Source organism: Metopolophium dirhodum, chromosome 3 (genome assembly GCF_019925205.1).
Source record: "Metopolophium dirhodum isolate CAU chromosome 3, ASM1992520v1, whole genome shotgun sequence".
Taxonomy (NCBI): Eukaryota; Metazoa; Arthropoda; class Insecta; order Hemiptera; family Aphididae; genus Metopolophium; species Metopolophium dirhodum.
Genome location: NC_083562.1, coordinates 36,071,059 through 36,088,007, shown reverse-complemented (window position 1 = coordinate 36,088,007; position 16,949 = coordinate 36,071,059). Strand labels below are relative to the sequence as shown.

General features: G+C 29.3%; 2 protein-coding genes across 6 annotated transcripts; one reads left to right on the top strand and one right to left on the bottom strand.

Annotated features, from left to right (window-relative positions):
* The first annotated feature begins 2,196 nt into the window (after positions 1 to 2,196).
* LOC132940759 (uncharacterized) lies at positions 2,197 to 11,949 on the top strand. Its single transcript, XM_061008495.1, has 3 exons — positions 2,197 to 2,414; positions 11,001 to 11,274; positions 11,361 to 11,949. Exons 2-3 carry the CDS (start codon positions 11,004 to 11,006, stop codon positions 11,768 to 11,770), a joined length of 681 nt encoding a protein of 226 aa, XP_060864478.1. The 5' UTR covers positions 2,197 to 2,414; positions 11,001 to 11,003; the 3' UTR covers positions 11,771 to 11,949.
* LOC132940758 (guanine nucleotide exchange factor for Rab-3A-like) lies at positions 4,533 to 15,005 on the bottom strand. 5 transcript variants are annotated; one of them, XR_009664102.1, is made up of 10 exons: positions 14,590 to 15,005; positions 12,253 to 12,749; positions 12,014 to 12,194; positions 10,482 to 10,648; positions 10,200 to 10,411; positions 9,072 to 9,174; positions 8,891 to 8,957; positions 6,792 to 6,932; positions 5,440 to 5,548; positions 4,533 to 5,366 (listed from the first exon to the last, which is right to left on the bottom strand). XR_009664102.1 is itself a non-coding variant. In XM_061008492.1 (8 exons), the coding sequence occupies exons 2-8, from the start codon at positions 12,715 to 12,717 to the stop codon at positions 5,287 to 5,289; spliced, it is 1,275 nt and encodes a 424-aa protein (XP_060864475.1). In that variant the 5' UTR covers positions 12,718 to 12,749; positions 14,590 to 14,997; the 3' UTR covers positions 4,533 to 5,286. The 5 variants fall into 5 exon arrangements, 3 of the variants coding, with proteins under 3 accessions (XP_060864475.1, XP_060864476.1, XP_060864477.1); XR_009664101.1 differs by having other exon boundaries at positions 5,440 to 6,932; XM_061008492.1 differs by lacking the exons at positions 5,440 to 5,548; positions 6,792 to 6,932 and having other exon boundaries at positions 14,590 to 14,997.
* Positions 15,006 to 16,949: the final 1,944 nt, after the last annotated feature.

Sequence of the window (16,949 nt, the reverse complement as noted above, 5' to 3'; positions counted from 1 at the left end):
ATGTATAAATTAGGTATGAAAATTTCAAAATAAGAAAATTAATTTAAATTAATAAAAAAATACTTTATAGGTACAGAGACCGGTATTCTCAAAAATATTTAGTGTATACACAAGAACAGAAATTTTTCCTTGCAAAGAAAAATGTATTCTCCTTGAAAACGTCTTGAAGTTATCTGCAGAAAAATAAATTACACTCCGTGAAGCGGCTGGGGTCAATATAGCGTGATATGGGAACTTGAGGATTTCAACGATGCCACTGCAAAACAAATAAATGTACTGGTCGATCTACTAATCGGCTTTGTACGTCAAAGTGCCATAGCAGCTTACCATGTGAGAATAAGTGATGTCCATACATTATCTCCATAAAAGTATTAAAATCATGAAAAATTTTATTTCATCATGTTGTTTATTCCTTAATAGTAAACATAATATATTATTATGTGTCTCATCACCACCCGGTTGGCTGTTAGTTTTTCTTTGACTAAATTATCAATGACTGCATAGTCTTAGTCAATAATGGCAATGACTGATCAATCATAAAACTAATGAATTACTATTAAACTTATTTTTATCATTGTCTATCTTATTAGTTCGGCATTCTCTAAAATATCAATGTCTATGAAAAACAGTCAGGGTCAACATAGACTAGTCATTTTTTAATAATGCCTAATTATCATCACTGACTGGTAACATAATTATTATACACTATATTATTTTGAGCGATGGTAATCGCCTCGACCTCTGTATAAAATCTGTCGTTGTATTTCGACCACAGTCTACTTCGTAGAGGTATAGGTACATATTATTATTAAAGACATAGGTAACGCGACAGTGTAACTTCGATATTAATTTCCGATGATTATAATATTCGGGAAAACGGTTGTCGTCGTCGTTTTCGTCACTTATTTCCTAGCGTTCGTCGCTTTGTCAGATTCGGTGGTTCTCGATTTAACAACATTTTCAAGTTATACCTACGATCAGAAAAAAACATGTTTTCATTTAATCCATTATAGTACAATTATTACTAAAGAAGTAATCATTAATATGTTGATTTATATTAATATAAACATATTCTATAGTGATGTATGATTTATTATTTATTCATTAATTTTAGAATTAGAGGGGTATCGGTACCGTTTTTAAGGAGTTAAATGTAGGCAATTTTCAAAGTTATTGTTATTGTCGTTGCAATCTGTGCGTATTTTAGGTACCTAATATAGTAAAATGTATTACCTAACTATTACTAAAAGCTTTATTAACTATAGGTAACTACTAACTTATAGGTAGTATAAGTTTTATGTCTTTATGGCCGTCACTTAGAAGAGATCCCGCACGGACGTATACATGTCGCAATTCTATAATAAATAATAATTGACGTGTAAATATTATTTTCGATTTAAAAAGCGTATAAATACTTGTACTGTACATAATATATTATGTAATATATATGATAATAAGTTATAACACATATTACGATAATAATATAATAACAAGTTATGAACTATCTAAAATAAGAGTTGATTTGGTTGCCTATATATACCTATAGCCTATTCTGTGTAATAACTAATAAGAGTTTAGGTAATAATACATTTTGAACTCGAATCATTCTGTACTTTTGACATACTGACATGTATACTCGTATTTTTTAGGAATAGTTTTCATTAATAAAACTTTGATACAACTACACAAATATTGAAATATGTATAAAAAAAAAGTAAAAATATTGATTTTAGTGGCCAAGTGGAACACATAATATTATTACCTTTCTCCCACATATTAAATGTTTATTACCTATATTACTATTGATTAACTAGTGGTCATCCATATATTTATCACTAACCGGTTAGGCTTATCTAACTTTTGATTTGTCGTTTAAGTTTACTAAATTTGCTTATAGTTATAACTGTAACAACGACATAGCGTAATCAATGGTGTACCCGCACGGCCACAGTACCTATTAAAAATAATTATCATAATTCATTATTATGGTGGAATAAATTACAAACATCATACAATAATACTATAATATTGTTAATAGGCTCTATTCAAGGGATGGAATTGTAGACTTGTAATTTCGGTTAACTTCCAACAAATTATGCGAGTAAACGAAGTTATGGCAGTATATGGCAAGAAATATTATGTCCGTGATTGGCGGACAGGTTTACCGCGACCGGGGTTATCAAAAATTCCTAACCTACAAAGAAAATGTATGATTGCATCGGCGAAAACAAAATAAATACGCTAAGGAAATATTATTAATATTAGTATTTTAGTGCATAGTATTACTGTCAGCCAATTTACATGCAATTTACGTTTTATGTGATAACAATATTTAAACATACAAAAACAGGATATTGTAGACGTGAAAAAAAATCATCGAATCGTATTGTTGCAATCGGGTAAAAACGAAATAGGTAGGTAATGGGTATAATATATTAATATATTATTATTATTATTATCATTAGTTTTATACCTACTTTTATGTTATAATATTCATACATGCATCGTGTTCGTGTAATGATTACGAATTCATTTGTATTTGTTTACTTGATTAGTTTTTAAAAAAAAAAAAAAAACGGAACTAGTTTTCGTTTTCCTTAGGTATTTAGGTTACTGACACGTTGAATAGCCAATTATAGATGGTCACTGTAATAGATGTGTTAAAATTGAATTCGTGTGATAAATTATAATACTCATACACATGCATCGTGTTCGTGTAATGATTACGAATTAATTTGTATTTGTTTGCTTGATAAGTTTATTTTTAAAAAAAAACTGGACTATTTTTTGTTTTCCTTAGGTATTTAGGTTACTAACACACGTCTCATAGATGAATAGCCAATAGGTGGTCACTGTGTATTAGATGCGTTAAAATTGAATTCATGTGATAAATTATCGTACACGAAAAAACTAAAAAAAAGGATTCTGAGCGAAGGAGACCATTAGATACAGCATCCATTTCTATGGATAGTTTTTTAATTATTCAATAGGCTGAAAAATGTTTTCTCAAGAACATCTCATATAACTTCCAAGTCAATAATCAATACCAAGTAGGCGATGTACCGTAAAAGAGTGATATTAATAGCTTAAAATAAGTGGGTAGCCAAAGTATTTCGAAAATTGCATTGTGCGTGATACTAATGTTTATACTGTTCTGTAAAGAAAATTATTATATGAATATTTGATGATAATTTTAAGTCTACTGTTATTTCTTTTTGAATTACAATGAAAAATCGAATTAGTCAAAAATTGGCGTTGCGTGAATACTCCCAATTTCAGCCCTTTTTGTTAGTTTTTTTTCTAGAATACCAGGAATACCAAGAAATGTCCATTCTTAAGATCCAATAAAAAATACTACCACACCCCCCCTCTCTTTATAATGTTCAATGTTGATATTGATTATCGAAAACGTAATGAAGTCAAAAAAAGAGAACACACATAATCAATCATTGTAAAAATATAACATAATATCTAATATAGGTGCCTATTGTAAATATTATTTCCCAATAACATACAAAAAAGGCTTATGAATAATATAGATTTATTTAAATTCGACTTCTGTAAAGTAGTGTTCTCTTTTATCAGGTACATGCCGATTAATAGAGCTGCAGTATTTGTATGTAGCCATGCAGGACGTAGGTAGTGTCCAATAGACATAGGCAAGTTACATACTACAGGTCACCTTCTATCGTTTGTTCCTTGGAGACTACTATTATTATTATAGTCAGATAATGTGTAGTAGTCAAATAATAATTGAATTGTACTATTATATAAAGCACGGGTGAGTAATATGGGCGGAATCACAGATTAAATAAATTAGTCCTACTCTATAGACTATATAATATTATAGAGTAGCCAAAACGACCGAAATAGTGTAATTAATGTTGGTTTTATTATCATTCATCAGTCTTCATCGTTTCTCATGTTACCGGAACAGTTGGAAATGCGTAGGTACATTATAGTGTGGCACACAATACAAGCTATCCCATAACATTCATAATTATTATGCTACTCCTGCCTTATTTTACCGGCTCTGCTCAACATTTTCGAAAATGTACTAATAAAAAAATCGGCGAAGATATTTTTCCAAATGGTAAAAATAGATTATTCACTGTTCTATAGTCAATTCAGAGGTCAGAAGCCCCCCTGGTTATTGGTTACTTATTATTTGAAATTTGATCATTGCGTGAAGGGAGGAGAGGTATTGTATAAAATGATCGCTATCGAGCCATGCCAATTATATTGTCACACGAATCTCGTTATTGAATACACAGATATTTTCAATGGGAGGAATAATTATATGCATACGTGATAAATAGGTATATATGTCTATATTACATAATATAGTAAAATAATACCAGGGGGAGTTAAACATCCAAAACCCCCCTGTGAGTACGCTACTGATATGTCACTGTATCGGTAGACAATAAATCATATAATATTATAACAGTTCGTATTGTATTGTTTAAACTGATGTATAAATTATAACAAAAAAACTTAATATTTTAATAATTCGATTTATTGCATTAAAATATTTTTATTATTATTATTTATTATTCGAAGTATATTGTATATTTATGATGTTTTACACACAAATTATATCAATATACTGTCGAAGTATACAAATTAATACATAAAAATATATATATATATATGTAAAAAAAAACAAAAATATAAAATATATATCTCACCATTTCAGATCTTTCGTAAACAATTATAAACTATATTTTGTTCCATAGGTAATATAAATATTAACTGCCTTATATGTATATTACAATATTAAATCACATTCACATCAATTGGCAAGACAATTGCGTGTACCTACCTAAGTAAAATTATGGTATAGGTATAATTTTTTATCACTTATCGATTAAAATGTTTAGTTGCACAAAGATAAGTAAAAATATAAAAACTAAGTAGATAGGTGGGTTGTGGCCAGGGAAGCTTTAAAATATCTAAACATTTATCCGGCAGTTATTGTTGTTTTAGATATTTCATTATAAGACGTAATTACGTAAAGATTCATCAGCGTACGTTTTAGGGGCCTTGCGCTTTCGGTCCACAATATCATCGGACTTAAATTATACTTAAAATATATGTACAATGTACATACTTACTATACGAAAAAAATCTAAAAAAAAATCACAAGATATGATCACAAAAATTACACGTAACATCTGTATTATTTATCCGTTTGACAACGTTACTACAATATTACCATATTATAGTTTTCTATTTTTTTTAGTAGCTTCCATTTTTTTTTTTTAATACCTTACATTAGCAATATTACGATGTCAAAGCTAGACCCAACTTAGCCAACATCATTTGTTTTCGCAGTCTTACGATTTCCCAGTACATATCGTTTTCTAGAAAAAAAAACAAAAAAAAACATAAAATATTAATAGAAAGTCTAAAAATGTTTGTATCTCAATGGCATACCAATTAGCGATTATTACTCATTACTAAAAATAACTTTCGCGTTGCTTTGAAGTTTTTAATTTAAACAAGCTTGGTGCTCATCCCGTTAAATTACGTGTCCGTGGTTCGTCTAATTATACATTACAAATTAATTAATTACTTAAATGGATCAATGGGTGTTAGTCCAACATGTCGTGTTATACCTATCCGTCGAAAACAAACAAGCTTTTATCGAAACCGCCTCCTCATTTCTCATTTTATAACCTCACTATGCAAATTAGATAGACGTAACCAAATTAACTAGATAAGGTGTGTATAAGTGTTCTTTGTCTATATGGCTAAAACTTATAACCGATTGAAGTTAACAATAAATCGATACTACCTAATAATAACTTTTATTTAAAACAAAATTAACGAGGTGTACTATTGAAATATAACACATAAAACGCTTTCATTGTAATTTTCGTAATATTAACGAACCTACGACGTTTAACTCCTTGTTTAAGTTTGGTTACAAAATGAGAAAAGCGTAAAGTCATTTGATAAATGAGTGTAGGATACAATATCATACGGACTAACGACAAATTCTATTCTGATATTTTTTTGAGTACCTAATCATATTCTTCCAAGATTAATTGTTTTAATTTCAGATTCTGAGCGAAGCGTGGCTGCGAGGGAGTTACTGCAGATTGTACTATACTAACAGATACAATTTTATCTGTGGTATTAAAAAAGTATAATTAGAAAAGATACAAATTCCTGATTGTGTTCAATTTCTAATTATTAATAAGGTTAAATGTAATTGTACAGATTTTACTGCAATGAATAAAAATGCACAATTTATTAAAAAAACAATAGAGGTCCCTACTATGCTCAGAACCTAAAATATGTTTAAGTAATTCAAAGCAATGTGCCAATGTAAAATATAAATGTACATGTGTTCAGCTTTAAGCAAAAAAAATATCAAATGTGTCAATAATAAAAGCCGATGAACTTGTGTAATTGCCATTTTTATTAGATGCAATTTTGTGAAGTTAAACGCTATGATATACAATTACTATTTCCAATTATTGGAAAATGTATCATTCTAACAGAATGTACTTTTTAAAACTTAATAATATGTACGACGTATGTAGTACATTATAATTTATTATTAAGTTATTAAGTCTACTGTTTTTGTTTGACTACAGTACTTCTACGTGAGAATATAATAAATTATTTTTAATCCATAAGTAGAAATAATTATAAATATTACTTATATTATAGATATATGTGTATGCTTGTTTGTTATGAATTGTATTATGTTCCATTGTAATTAGTGTTCGAGGTGTATAATTTAATATACATTATTTTATTAGAAATTTAGTTTTTACTATTTTGTCAAACGATGTTCACATGGATTCCATTAAATCTGATTATCCATCTTGACACTAATATTGTAACTTAAAATGGTAAATAATAATCTTGCGGTCAAACATAACTTGACGCCTTCTAATTTGATGTATACAATTTACCTAATGAAAATTATTATTTAATGATAGTATTTTAGTTATAATTTTTAATTCAGAATGTACAGAAGACAATTCAATTTCATCAAACATAATTACATATTGTAAATTTGCTCATAGTTAAAACTAAAATATGAACAATAATTCAAATTCTGCAATGTTCGATATTATCTTGAAATTATTAATATATATTTATGTACAATAATCTAAATGTATTATTATGTAGTCAAATCAGGTTCCTAAACATGAAATCTATAAAAATTCTAGTTATTTTGATATATTTTTAATTTTTCTGTTGTACATATGTCTACTCATGAAGTTTATTATTTTAACATATATGGTAACTTTTTTTAACACTTTCAACGACACTGAAATACATTTATATACGCTATAATTAGTATAATTGAATTGGAATTTTTTTAATAAACTCTGAAACTTAGATAGGCCATTGACAATGAACTCTAAAATTAAAGGTATGGTTGGTTTTAGTTTATGTTATTTCTGCCGTTTCTGAGATCACGGGCGGCGTTGAACCACATAATAATGTGTGATCGATATTAATTTAACTGATTACATAAAGTGATAGTATTGATGGATACAGTATATTAAGTTTATTTATTGCATACGTCTTGTATGGGAGGTTATGTGAATTTTTTTAATAAGTAGGTACTTTATGAAATACAATTATTGTAGGAGTTTAATGTTGAATCATAATTATATATTGAATAAAACGTACCATACAAAATGTATACATTGTCATCACATTTTGGTAAAAATATCTGTATTATCTCTGTTTTATGAAAAAAAGTGTTGAAAAATAGTTTTATCAAATAATTACCACAACAACCAATATTATATTATATTTTAATTAAAATATTAATCATTTATAGTGTTTGTAGTCTTTCGCATTCAGATTTTTTAAATAAGTTATACATTTTCAGCTCGCAAAAATTGAAGGGGGGTTAATAAGCAAAGTGAGCAGAGCCCCCTAGTATTTTTATAAAATAAAAACACATTTTTAATTTATGATAGATATGAGTTATCGAACCCTTATACAACTTGAACTCTAAGAAATGAAAAAGTTCAAATTCAAACATCTTGAACAGTTAGAAAAGTTTGAAATGTTTGAGTATAAACATAAATATATTTTTTTTGTTTGGTGTAAACACTTACGCTGGGTTGCATAAACAATTTATTAAATTTAAAGGTTCATTAGTGAATGAAAATGAACACAAAATGAATGGACTAATCATGAGCCACTAAATCTTGTTTAAGAGACTATTGATTCATGAAATGTTTTGTGCAACCCGGCATTAGTATACTATTATTATGTTTTAAAATAAAAATTACATTTTGTGATGTTTAAAAGTTCAAATTCAAACAGTGCAAACAAAATTAAAAGAATAGACAAAAATGTTATCATTGTCACGCATTATGAAAATATATGAGAAATATGAATAAATTAATACATTCATTAAAAAAAAATTATTTAGGTGACTTGATATAATCTGTACAATGTGGCATGTTCTGTGTAATATTGTGACATTATTGTTATTCGGTTAAATAATTACATAATATTATACTGTATAGAAATTAAATTAAATAGAAGTAATTTTGAACCAGAAATATAATTTTTCAAAGTAAACACCCAATATAAATTATTATTTGTTTGGTTTGAATTATAAATTTAGTGTCGTGTATATTTTAACATAAATATTTCCCAAACAAATGTAGATTTTGAATAAAATAACATTATTTTTATCAAAATCAAGCGACTTTTGAAAACAATTAAAAAAGTACCCAACATTCAAGGTATTTTAATAATTATTTTTTGATTCATTAAGTAGTTAATAGAGTTATCTACCTGGTAGTTTTCAAATGATAGATTAAATTTATTTTAAACAGTGTTAGTATTATTTTTCGTGTGTTGTAAAAGATTAGAAATATATTACTGAGTTACAAACCTAGACTTTTGACCAAGCCCCTTTGAATGTATCTGAGGTAGTTGAGGAAATCACATACCGCAGTAATCTAAAAACAAAAATAAAGTTACAATTGTTGTTTAGCACAAATCAAAACAAAAAATAATATCAAACGTTAGGATATTAATGTAAAATTAAAATGTCATAAAAAAAAAATTCTCACTCTATTTCGACAAATTTGTGAAATGCAATAGCATTCGCTATCTGCTCCTCCTAAATTCATTCTATAGAGACACAGCAATGGCAGTTCCATTAGAGCGCATTTTCTGAAATTAGAAAAACTGAATATTAATTACTTTAAACATTAATATTATTTCAATTGTATGTATTTTTATAGTGGGTACACTGGTACAGCTCATTCATTTTTATCACTGATTACTTATAGAACCATTTATTAGAATTACTTTTGTAAAACCGAATCCTAAATTGACTCATGTTGGGTAAATTACTTTTAAATGTTATGACATTACGTTACTCGTTACTTCAAATATGTTTATTTAAATTACATTTGCATTTCCTAAAATTATTTTTATCACGTTACATTACTTTTTTATTAATTAAGTAATGCATTACAAATAACGTTACTTTTTGTTTAGAATTTTTTAACCATACTCAATTTATATGATTTAATTATTATGTACCTATATACTTTACAATCACAGACCTATTATGTACAAATGTACAATCCTCTCACCTAGTCATAAATCATAATTAATTTTAATTAAATTTTATTTTAAACCGAACTCTTTTCTTTCTGCTAATAAAGTAATAACATTTATTCCTGGAATGTTTGATAATATTGTTAACTCTTATCGGAATTGAAAATACATATAATTCATTTTTAATTTGTCTGGATTATCATCCTATCGGCTTGTTTTTATAATACATTCAAAACGATTATTTTAGTAACGTGGAAAATAACGTGTTAATGCGTTACTTCATAGAAATTACTTTTAAAAAGTAATTTTGTTACAATTGAGTTACTTAAAGTAAAAAGTAATGAAATTACTGCTGCGTTACAGTAATTTGTAATTTGCGTTAAGTTACTACCCAACACTGAAATTGACAATATCAACTTTATAGTTTAAATGATATCATAACACCTGTGTACCATCATTAAATCATTCAGATGACTTAAAAAGCTGTATTCACTATAGTTTGATATGTAATAATTCTTTATAAGACTATTTTCAATATGAAAAACACTTAGGTATCATTGAAAAAACCCCAAGTAACTCTAAAGTCCCAACTACATTAAATAGAGAAAACTAATATACAATTTTTTATTTACTTTGGAAAATGAGATTTTGACTTGTCCATAGACTCAATAAAAAGATTCCCACATTCAATTGCATTTCTAACATCCATTGCCAAAGTTGAATTATTAAACTCTAGACATTGATCGATATCTTCTCTGTATATTCGACTTATAAAGGCATCTGATTTGTCTAAAGTAGGAGATTTCATCCAAAGAACAAATTCACGATGCACATTTGGATCAACCTTAAAATATCATAGTTAAAAATATTATAATACTATATTATTAAAATAAAAAAACATAACATTTGTTTACCTCAGCACTATTCGATATGTCTAAAATGTCTGTGTCTGTTTCGGATTGATTAGACTTTTGTTTTAGCGGAGAATCCGGTGGCGAATTTTCTCGGCCGTACTTTAGGTTATTGTGCGAGGGAGATCTCTTATGTTTACGATAAAATAGTCCAACTCCACTTAGTCCTCCTAAAAAATAATTAAATTAAACATTAGTAGTTAACTAGTTTATATAAATTCCAATGTAATTTTATTGATTGGCTTAAAATAATAAAAAAAAAAACAGTTTAATGTAATTTATATTATAGTTTTGAAAACATAAATTTGTAATTATTTTCTAATAGGTAAAAAAAGTAACAATCATAAACATAATATCTAGTAAAATAATACTCATTAGATATGATGTTTATTAAAAAACAAATACTTCAACTTTCACCAATGTATTTACGAAATATTTGTTTACCAACTTGTTACAACGGAAAAGTATGATAGGTATACAATATTTCTTAAATTATAATAACTATTTTACATATTTCTTTAGAAAATGGACAAATGCTCAGAGAACATAGAGATTGTTTGTGCAAGAGAAGAACACATACCAAATATCAAATCAACAATGAAGGATTTTTATTTAGATGAACCGGTTTTCAAAGCTCAGAAAATAGATGTTGAAAAATTAAATGAACGCTTTTATGAAATCAAAGAAGGTGACATTACATTAGTAGCTATTGATACAAATAATAAATCTGTAGCATCTCTAGCTATTAATAGTATTACAAAACCTGATAATGCATTGAAACAAAAAATACATGCTGGTTAGTGAATTTGATTTATCTTACAATATGATATTAATATGATATTCTTATACAAAAATAAATGTCTAATTTAAAAACTTTTTTAGATCTATATAATAAAAGCAATATAGATTTATATCGTGCTTTAAGATTCTGGGCGTCAATTCAGAGCGAGCCATGTCTATTCAAAATGTTAAATGTAGACACAATGTGGGAGATTAAAACCTTAGCAACAGCAAAACAATACCGTAGTCTTGGATTGTCCACAGCTGTGGCCAAACAATCGTTTGACGCAGCTTTACTCAATGATGAAATATCTGTTATTTGCATGGATTGTACTAATTACTTCAGTGCAAAAATAGCTCAGAATCTAGGCATGGAGTGTGTGGTAAAAAAACATTTTAACGAATACAGAGACGATAATGGGCACCCTTGGATTAAGAACATACCCGAACCACCAAGTGATACAGTGAGAATATTTATTTTTAAGAAAAATAATTATAAAAATAACGTTTAATTAATGTCTGTATACCTTATGTATGAATACGACAAGTTTATTAATTATTGTACTCGTTAGTACCTTATATATATATATATATATATTGATATAAACAATAAATTAATAAATACATTTACAATTGTGTATTGTAAATTATACAATATACATATTAATAAATTATCATATTTATTCGTTTATTATCTACTATTGTTTACTATTACAAGTTATCTGCGACTATAAGAACAAATAAATTATACTAACCTGGCATCGAAATGCTGTCTTCTCTTGATAAATTAGGGTGACTTGGTGTAGAAGTTAGTACAAGGGTTTTTAATGCTGTCACCTCAGCAGATAAAACATCAACTTTCATTGAAGATTCTTTTAATGCTCTGGTTGCAGCCGCCTGGCGTAAATTTGCTTCTTTCACCATATTATGAGCTTCCTACAATAAAAATATATTAAAATAACTATATAATCAATAATGTATTAGAGTTACTAACTTGAAATAGACTAGCAGTCAATTCTTCTAATTCTGATTCGACATCAGCACGTATTCTACTTAAACGTGATACTTCTTCATCTCTAAGTTTTAATGTTTCATTCGCTTTTTTTAATTCTTCCTCAAGCCTAGCAAATGCATGTTCTTTTACTTCATTAACTGATCGATCCCAGCTAGATGCTGAAGATTCCATTCCACTATCGATATCAGTGTCAGGAATTGCAGAATCTGTAATTTGAATTTCAATTGGTTCGTTTTTATCAACCATTCGATCACTGAGCAGACACTCCTTAATCCCAGCATACGATGCACCGTTTTTTGTCACCAAACAATCCCCTTTGACAGTAGCAAAGCAAACCAGATGTTTTTTTGGTGATAATATTAATTCATTATCATTAGCCATTTGGGTAATTTCAGGAACATGGAGAGATTTTTCAATGACATCAGACTCCGATAATGTGTTCATTACAAAATTTTATTCGATTATTTTGTACAAACCTAATCCCAAACAAATACAAGTCTATTAATATTATTTATTAAACATGTATACTATAGGCAAATAATATAATAATTAATATTGTAAAAGCAAAAAATAATGGTTGAAAAAAATTATGTCTCAAATCAAAATTAGAAAATAGGTAGGTATAGTATACTGAAGGTATGAATAATGTAAGTATATAAGGTACCTATAATGGCACAAAAAATGTATCTATTGCCAACTTTTTGGTAAATCTCAACAAAATATCAACATCCCAAGCTATAAAAATGAAATAGTTTCTATAAAACACAAAAACTGTTGTGTAATTAATTTAATATTTCATCTTTAAATGCTATACCTATCTAAGAAGAAGTGACATTTTATATAAATAAATTCTAAAAATGTCCAGTTCCTACCTAACTCTCATCTAATCTCATTATACTAACTCTGTTCGACAAGAGAACACGAAGGCCAACAAAACTTGATTCGTTTGCATATCTCAATGTGACACCTTGCCATAGTGGAATCAGTGTCAAGTGGGGATGTGCAGAATCAGCTTGTTCTCTCGCAGGACAGAGTTAGACATTAAAAAAGTACCTATTATTTTTTATTTTCTAAGTTTTATATGGGGTTTTTAGGTATAAAGAAGAACTACCAAAATCTACAAAAAATGTAATATTACTTAAGAATGATTCAGAATATGATAAATAGGTGGATTATCGTTACTTTCAAATAAATATATTTATAGGTATATTCGTATAATATAACTATATATGTATATATATAAGAAGCTAGGTATATTATATTAGTTTTAAATAAACTTTTAGATAGGACGTAATGTTTAATTATTTGTTAAATAAATTCTGAGCAAATAATATCACAAAATTATTATTCAAACACATGTCAATGTATTATATAGAACTAGGCACGCTAAACAGATTTAAGTTTAAATATCTGAAAGGACAAACAACTGGAATGAATTCAAACATTGAAGCCACACAAATGAGATAACACTGTTTGCAAAAAAACAATAAATATAGGTACCTACTTTTGAATTACAATGAATTTGAAAATAGATAGTATATGTTTTGTTATCAATTCAAAAACAATAAGACCTACGTACCTATAATGTAAACAGGAAACAATTAATATTTAATATAAACACGATTTCTTTGTGTGCAAAAAAAAAAAAATATTTATATCTGTACGTATAATATTATTTCGGACATATGGTCGGAGAGTTGGCCGTGAGAGTAATCACACAAAATTGGAACTCTATTAATATACTCTGAATATGCAAAAGCGCATAATTATTAAATTGTCGTCGTTTAAAATAGATCGCGAAAATAAAGCCAAGACGTCGGGTCGAACAAAAGACGTTTTTTTTTTTTTTTGGGCTATTTATTTTTCATCTAATGTCCGGACCAAAGTCCTGGCAAAGTATAATAATAATATCCAAACGTTTACCGCGTAGAAAGCGACATAATATTATGTTCCTAAGTGTCATGCGTCCGCACTACTTTCACCGTTTAAGTGATTCGTTTACCGCAAACGACGACGAATGTGACGATCGACGATACTGTGCACGTTATACATAATACACTTTGCATTACAACAATAATTAAGTACATTCGACACGTCTTCCTAACACTGCGACGAGACGGAAACGAATCCGGGCAAACATATGTCGAGCGCCAAAAAAAGCGTTCGCGCGAAAATAATATTGCCTAACACGGACGGACGGCTACAACAGTCATCGTTTCGGGGGCCCACGATACCGCCTCCAGCACAGTACGGCGGCTGCGTCGCTCGTTGGCGAAAGAACGAATAATAACAACAATAATACAATTCGGGACTTACGGATCGGTGCCATAGTATATTATTACGCATGTGTAGGTGGTCCCTGGTGCAACTCTGCGGACTGTTGTAAATTGACTACAATACGTGTGTATTTAAAACGTCAGATCACCGAATCGTAGAGGACGGACGTAGGCGGCCGAACGGATACGATTATTGCGATCCAACGAATAATAATACGATCATATTATTATACCTTTTCAAACCCCATTATAATATTAAAATTTAAAATCAAAAATGAAAAACAACGACGCTGATAATGCTCAGAAATAATAACACGGACGACGACGAAGCTCGGGCCAACTCACGCGATCTACGGAGCACGGACACTGCGGGCTGCGGCCTGACCCTGATAACGACGAACGATTTATCACGGGAAACAATCATTATTATTATTTAGGTGGTTGTGTTATTATTATTAGTATCGTGTGGCGCGCGCACGCGGCGAAACGTTGAGCCCGCGATGTGAAAGCGTTGACGTTTCCGTCGTCCGTGAACCGCGCTGAGTGGGGGTAACGGACTCGGCTGCGGCGACAGCGTGTCCTGGCGCCGCAACCGAAATTATCGGGCGCCACGCTGTCCCGGGAACGCGCACGGTAATTCGCGATCGTACAATAGTAACATATTATCGTATCATTAATGCACACGGACAAAACAAATGTGTGTTCCGATCACAGTGATCGTCGATCGATAAGAATAAATTAGTACAAAACGGGTGTCGGGTAAAAAAATAATAACCGCACTAGGTATGAAGCTGGGTACCTAAGTAATAACAAATTGCAGCTATAATGGACGGTGGGTAAATCGGGAGGCATGATCTGGGTGTTGCACTCGTCGCAATAACCATCATAAATTATTATTACATTATGTTGCAAGACGACGATACCTACTATTATATTATTATTATAAAAACACCAAAAATATGCATTTTTAATAAGAATGTCGTTGGATGTTGATGACGAAAAAATAGATTTATTTACGCAAAATAACTTTAAAGTTTAAACTATTTATAACTAATATGACTACTACCGAGTACTGACTACTAGCCACTAGGTAAGTGGTGGTCATAATAATTTCAATCAGTTTTAATTTTTAAATAGTGTTGTAAATTGTATTGCAGGAAAGTGCTTACACTATACTAAACACTTACTAAACTATTGTGTAGGTATTTGTATTTTGTACATGCTCCGATGGCCCGATACTATTGGTTACTTATACCTCCATAGTCGAACTCACAGAAACGTACCTATTCAGTCTTCTCAACCCAGGGCGTTGGTTTGAGTATACTTTTGAGCATAAGAAGTTTCATGCCCGTGGAGGTGTATTTATTATTTCATAATACCGTTTTTGGCATGCGTAGGCGATTATTTAGAGCTGGTCTCTTGGTTGTTATATGGTGGGCCCAAAAAAGTCTTTGATCGAGTGTTAGACAAAGTCACAAAGATATTTAACAGTATAGGAGAGCAAGGAATGGGTGTACCATATAGTCATATACTAAATAGAGAAACATTAGGACACGGATCCTGCCTGAGGGTGAAGGTCGTGTGAATAGATTTGCTTTGGTTAACTTCAAAACGCCATTTGGTAAACCAGTTTTCCATATGGCCAAGGTAATTCTTCAGATTTGTAGAGGCAGTGAGGGGATCATTGTTGATTGAAATTATCGTTTTGTTGTCAGCATAATCAGCTACTGACGTATTAAGAGTGGTTGGTTGGTCTAAAACATAAATGTAGAATAGGGGATAATATGCCGCCTTGTGGAACGCCGGCGTTTATAACTACTGCTATGTCAGAGAGAGCATAGCGAATTTGAAAATGACGTTCTGTGAGATACGATTTTATAATTAGATAATAAGCACGTGGAAGGAATCTTTTAAGCTTATACAGAATGCCAAACGCGATCAAAAGGTTGAGAGATATCTAATAACACACGTACAATATAATTTTTGTTCCAGCGACTAGGAAATAGCGTCAATAGTTTTTAAAGTTAAACTGACTTTTAATTAAAGTTGATCCAAACCACTTTTAAATACCTAATTAAAGTTAATTTAATTTAATACAACGATTACAAATAATATGATAAGTATTATACATTGTTATACGCTTACCTAATGTTATGATATAATTTAATATTTAATTGTTATTACTTATATTAGTTATTAGAATATTAGATGACACATTATTGTGGTTATTATTATAAATGTATCAATGATATGATATTATTTAATATAGTTTTAATTAAAGATTGTAATAATTAAAATTTGTGTAATTCCTATAATATTATACCTAACTATAATTTGTATTGACGTTTGTCGAACAGTATGTATTATACCACTATGGGCCATTATGATAGTCTATTGCAC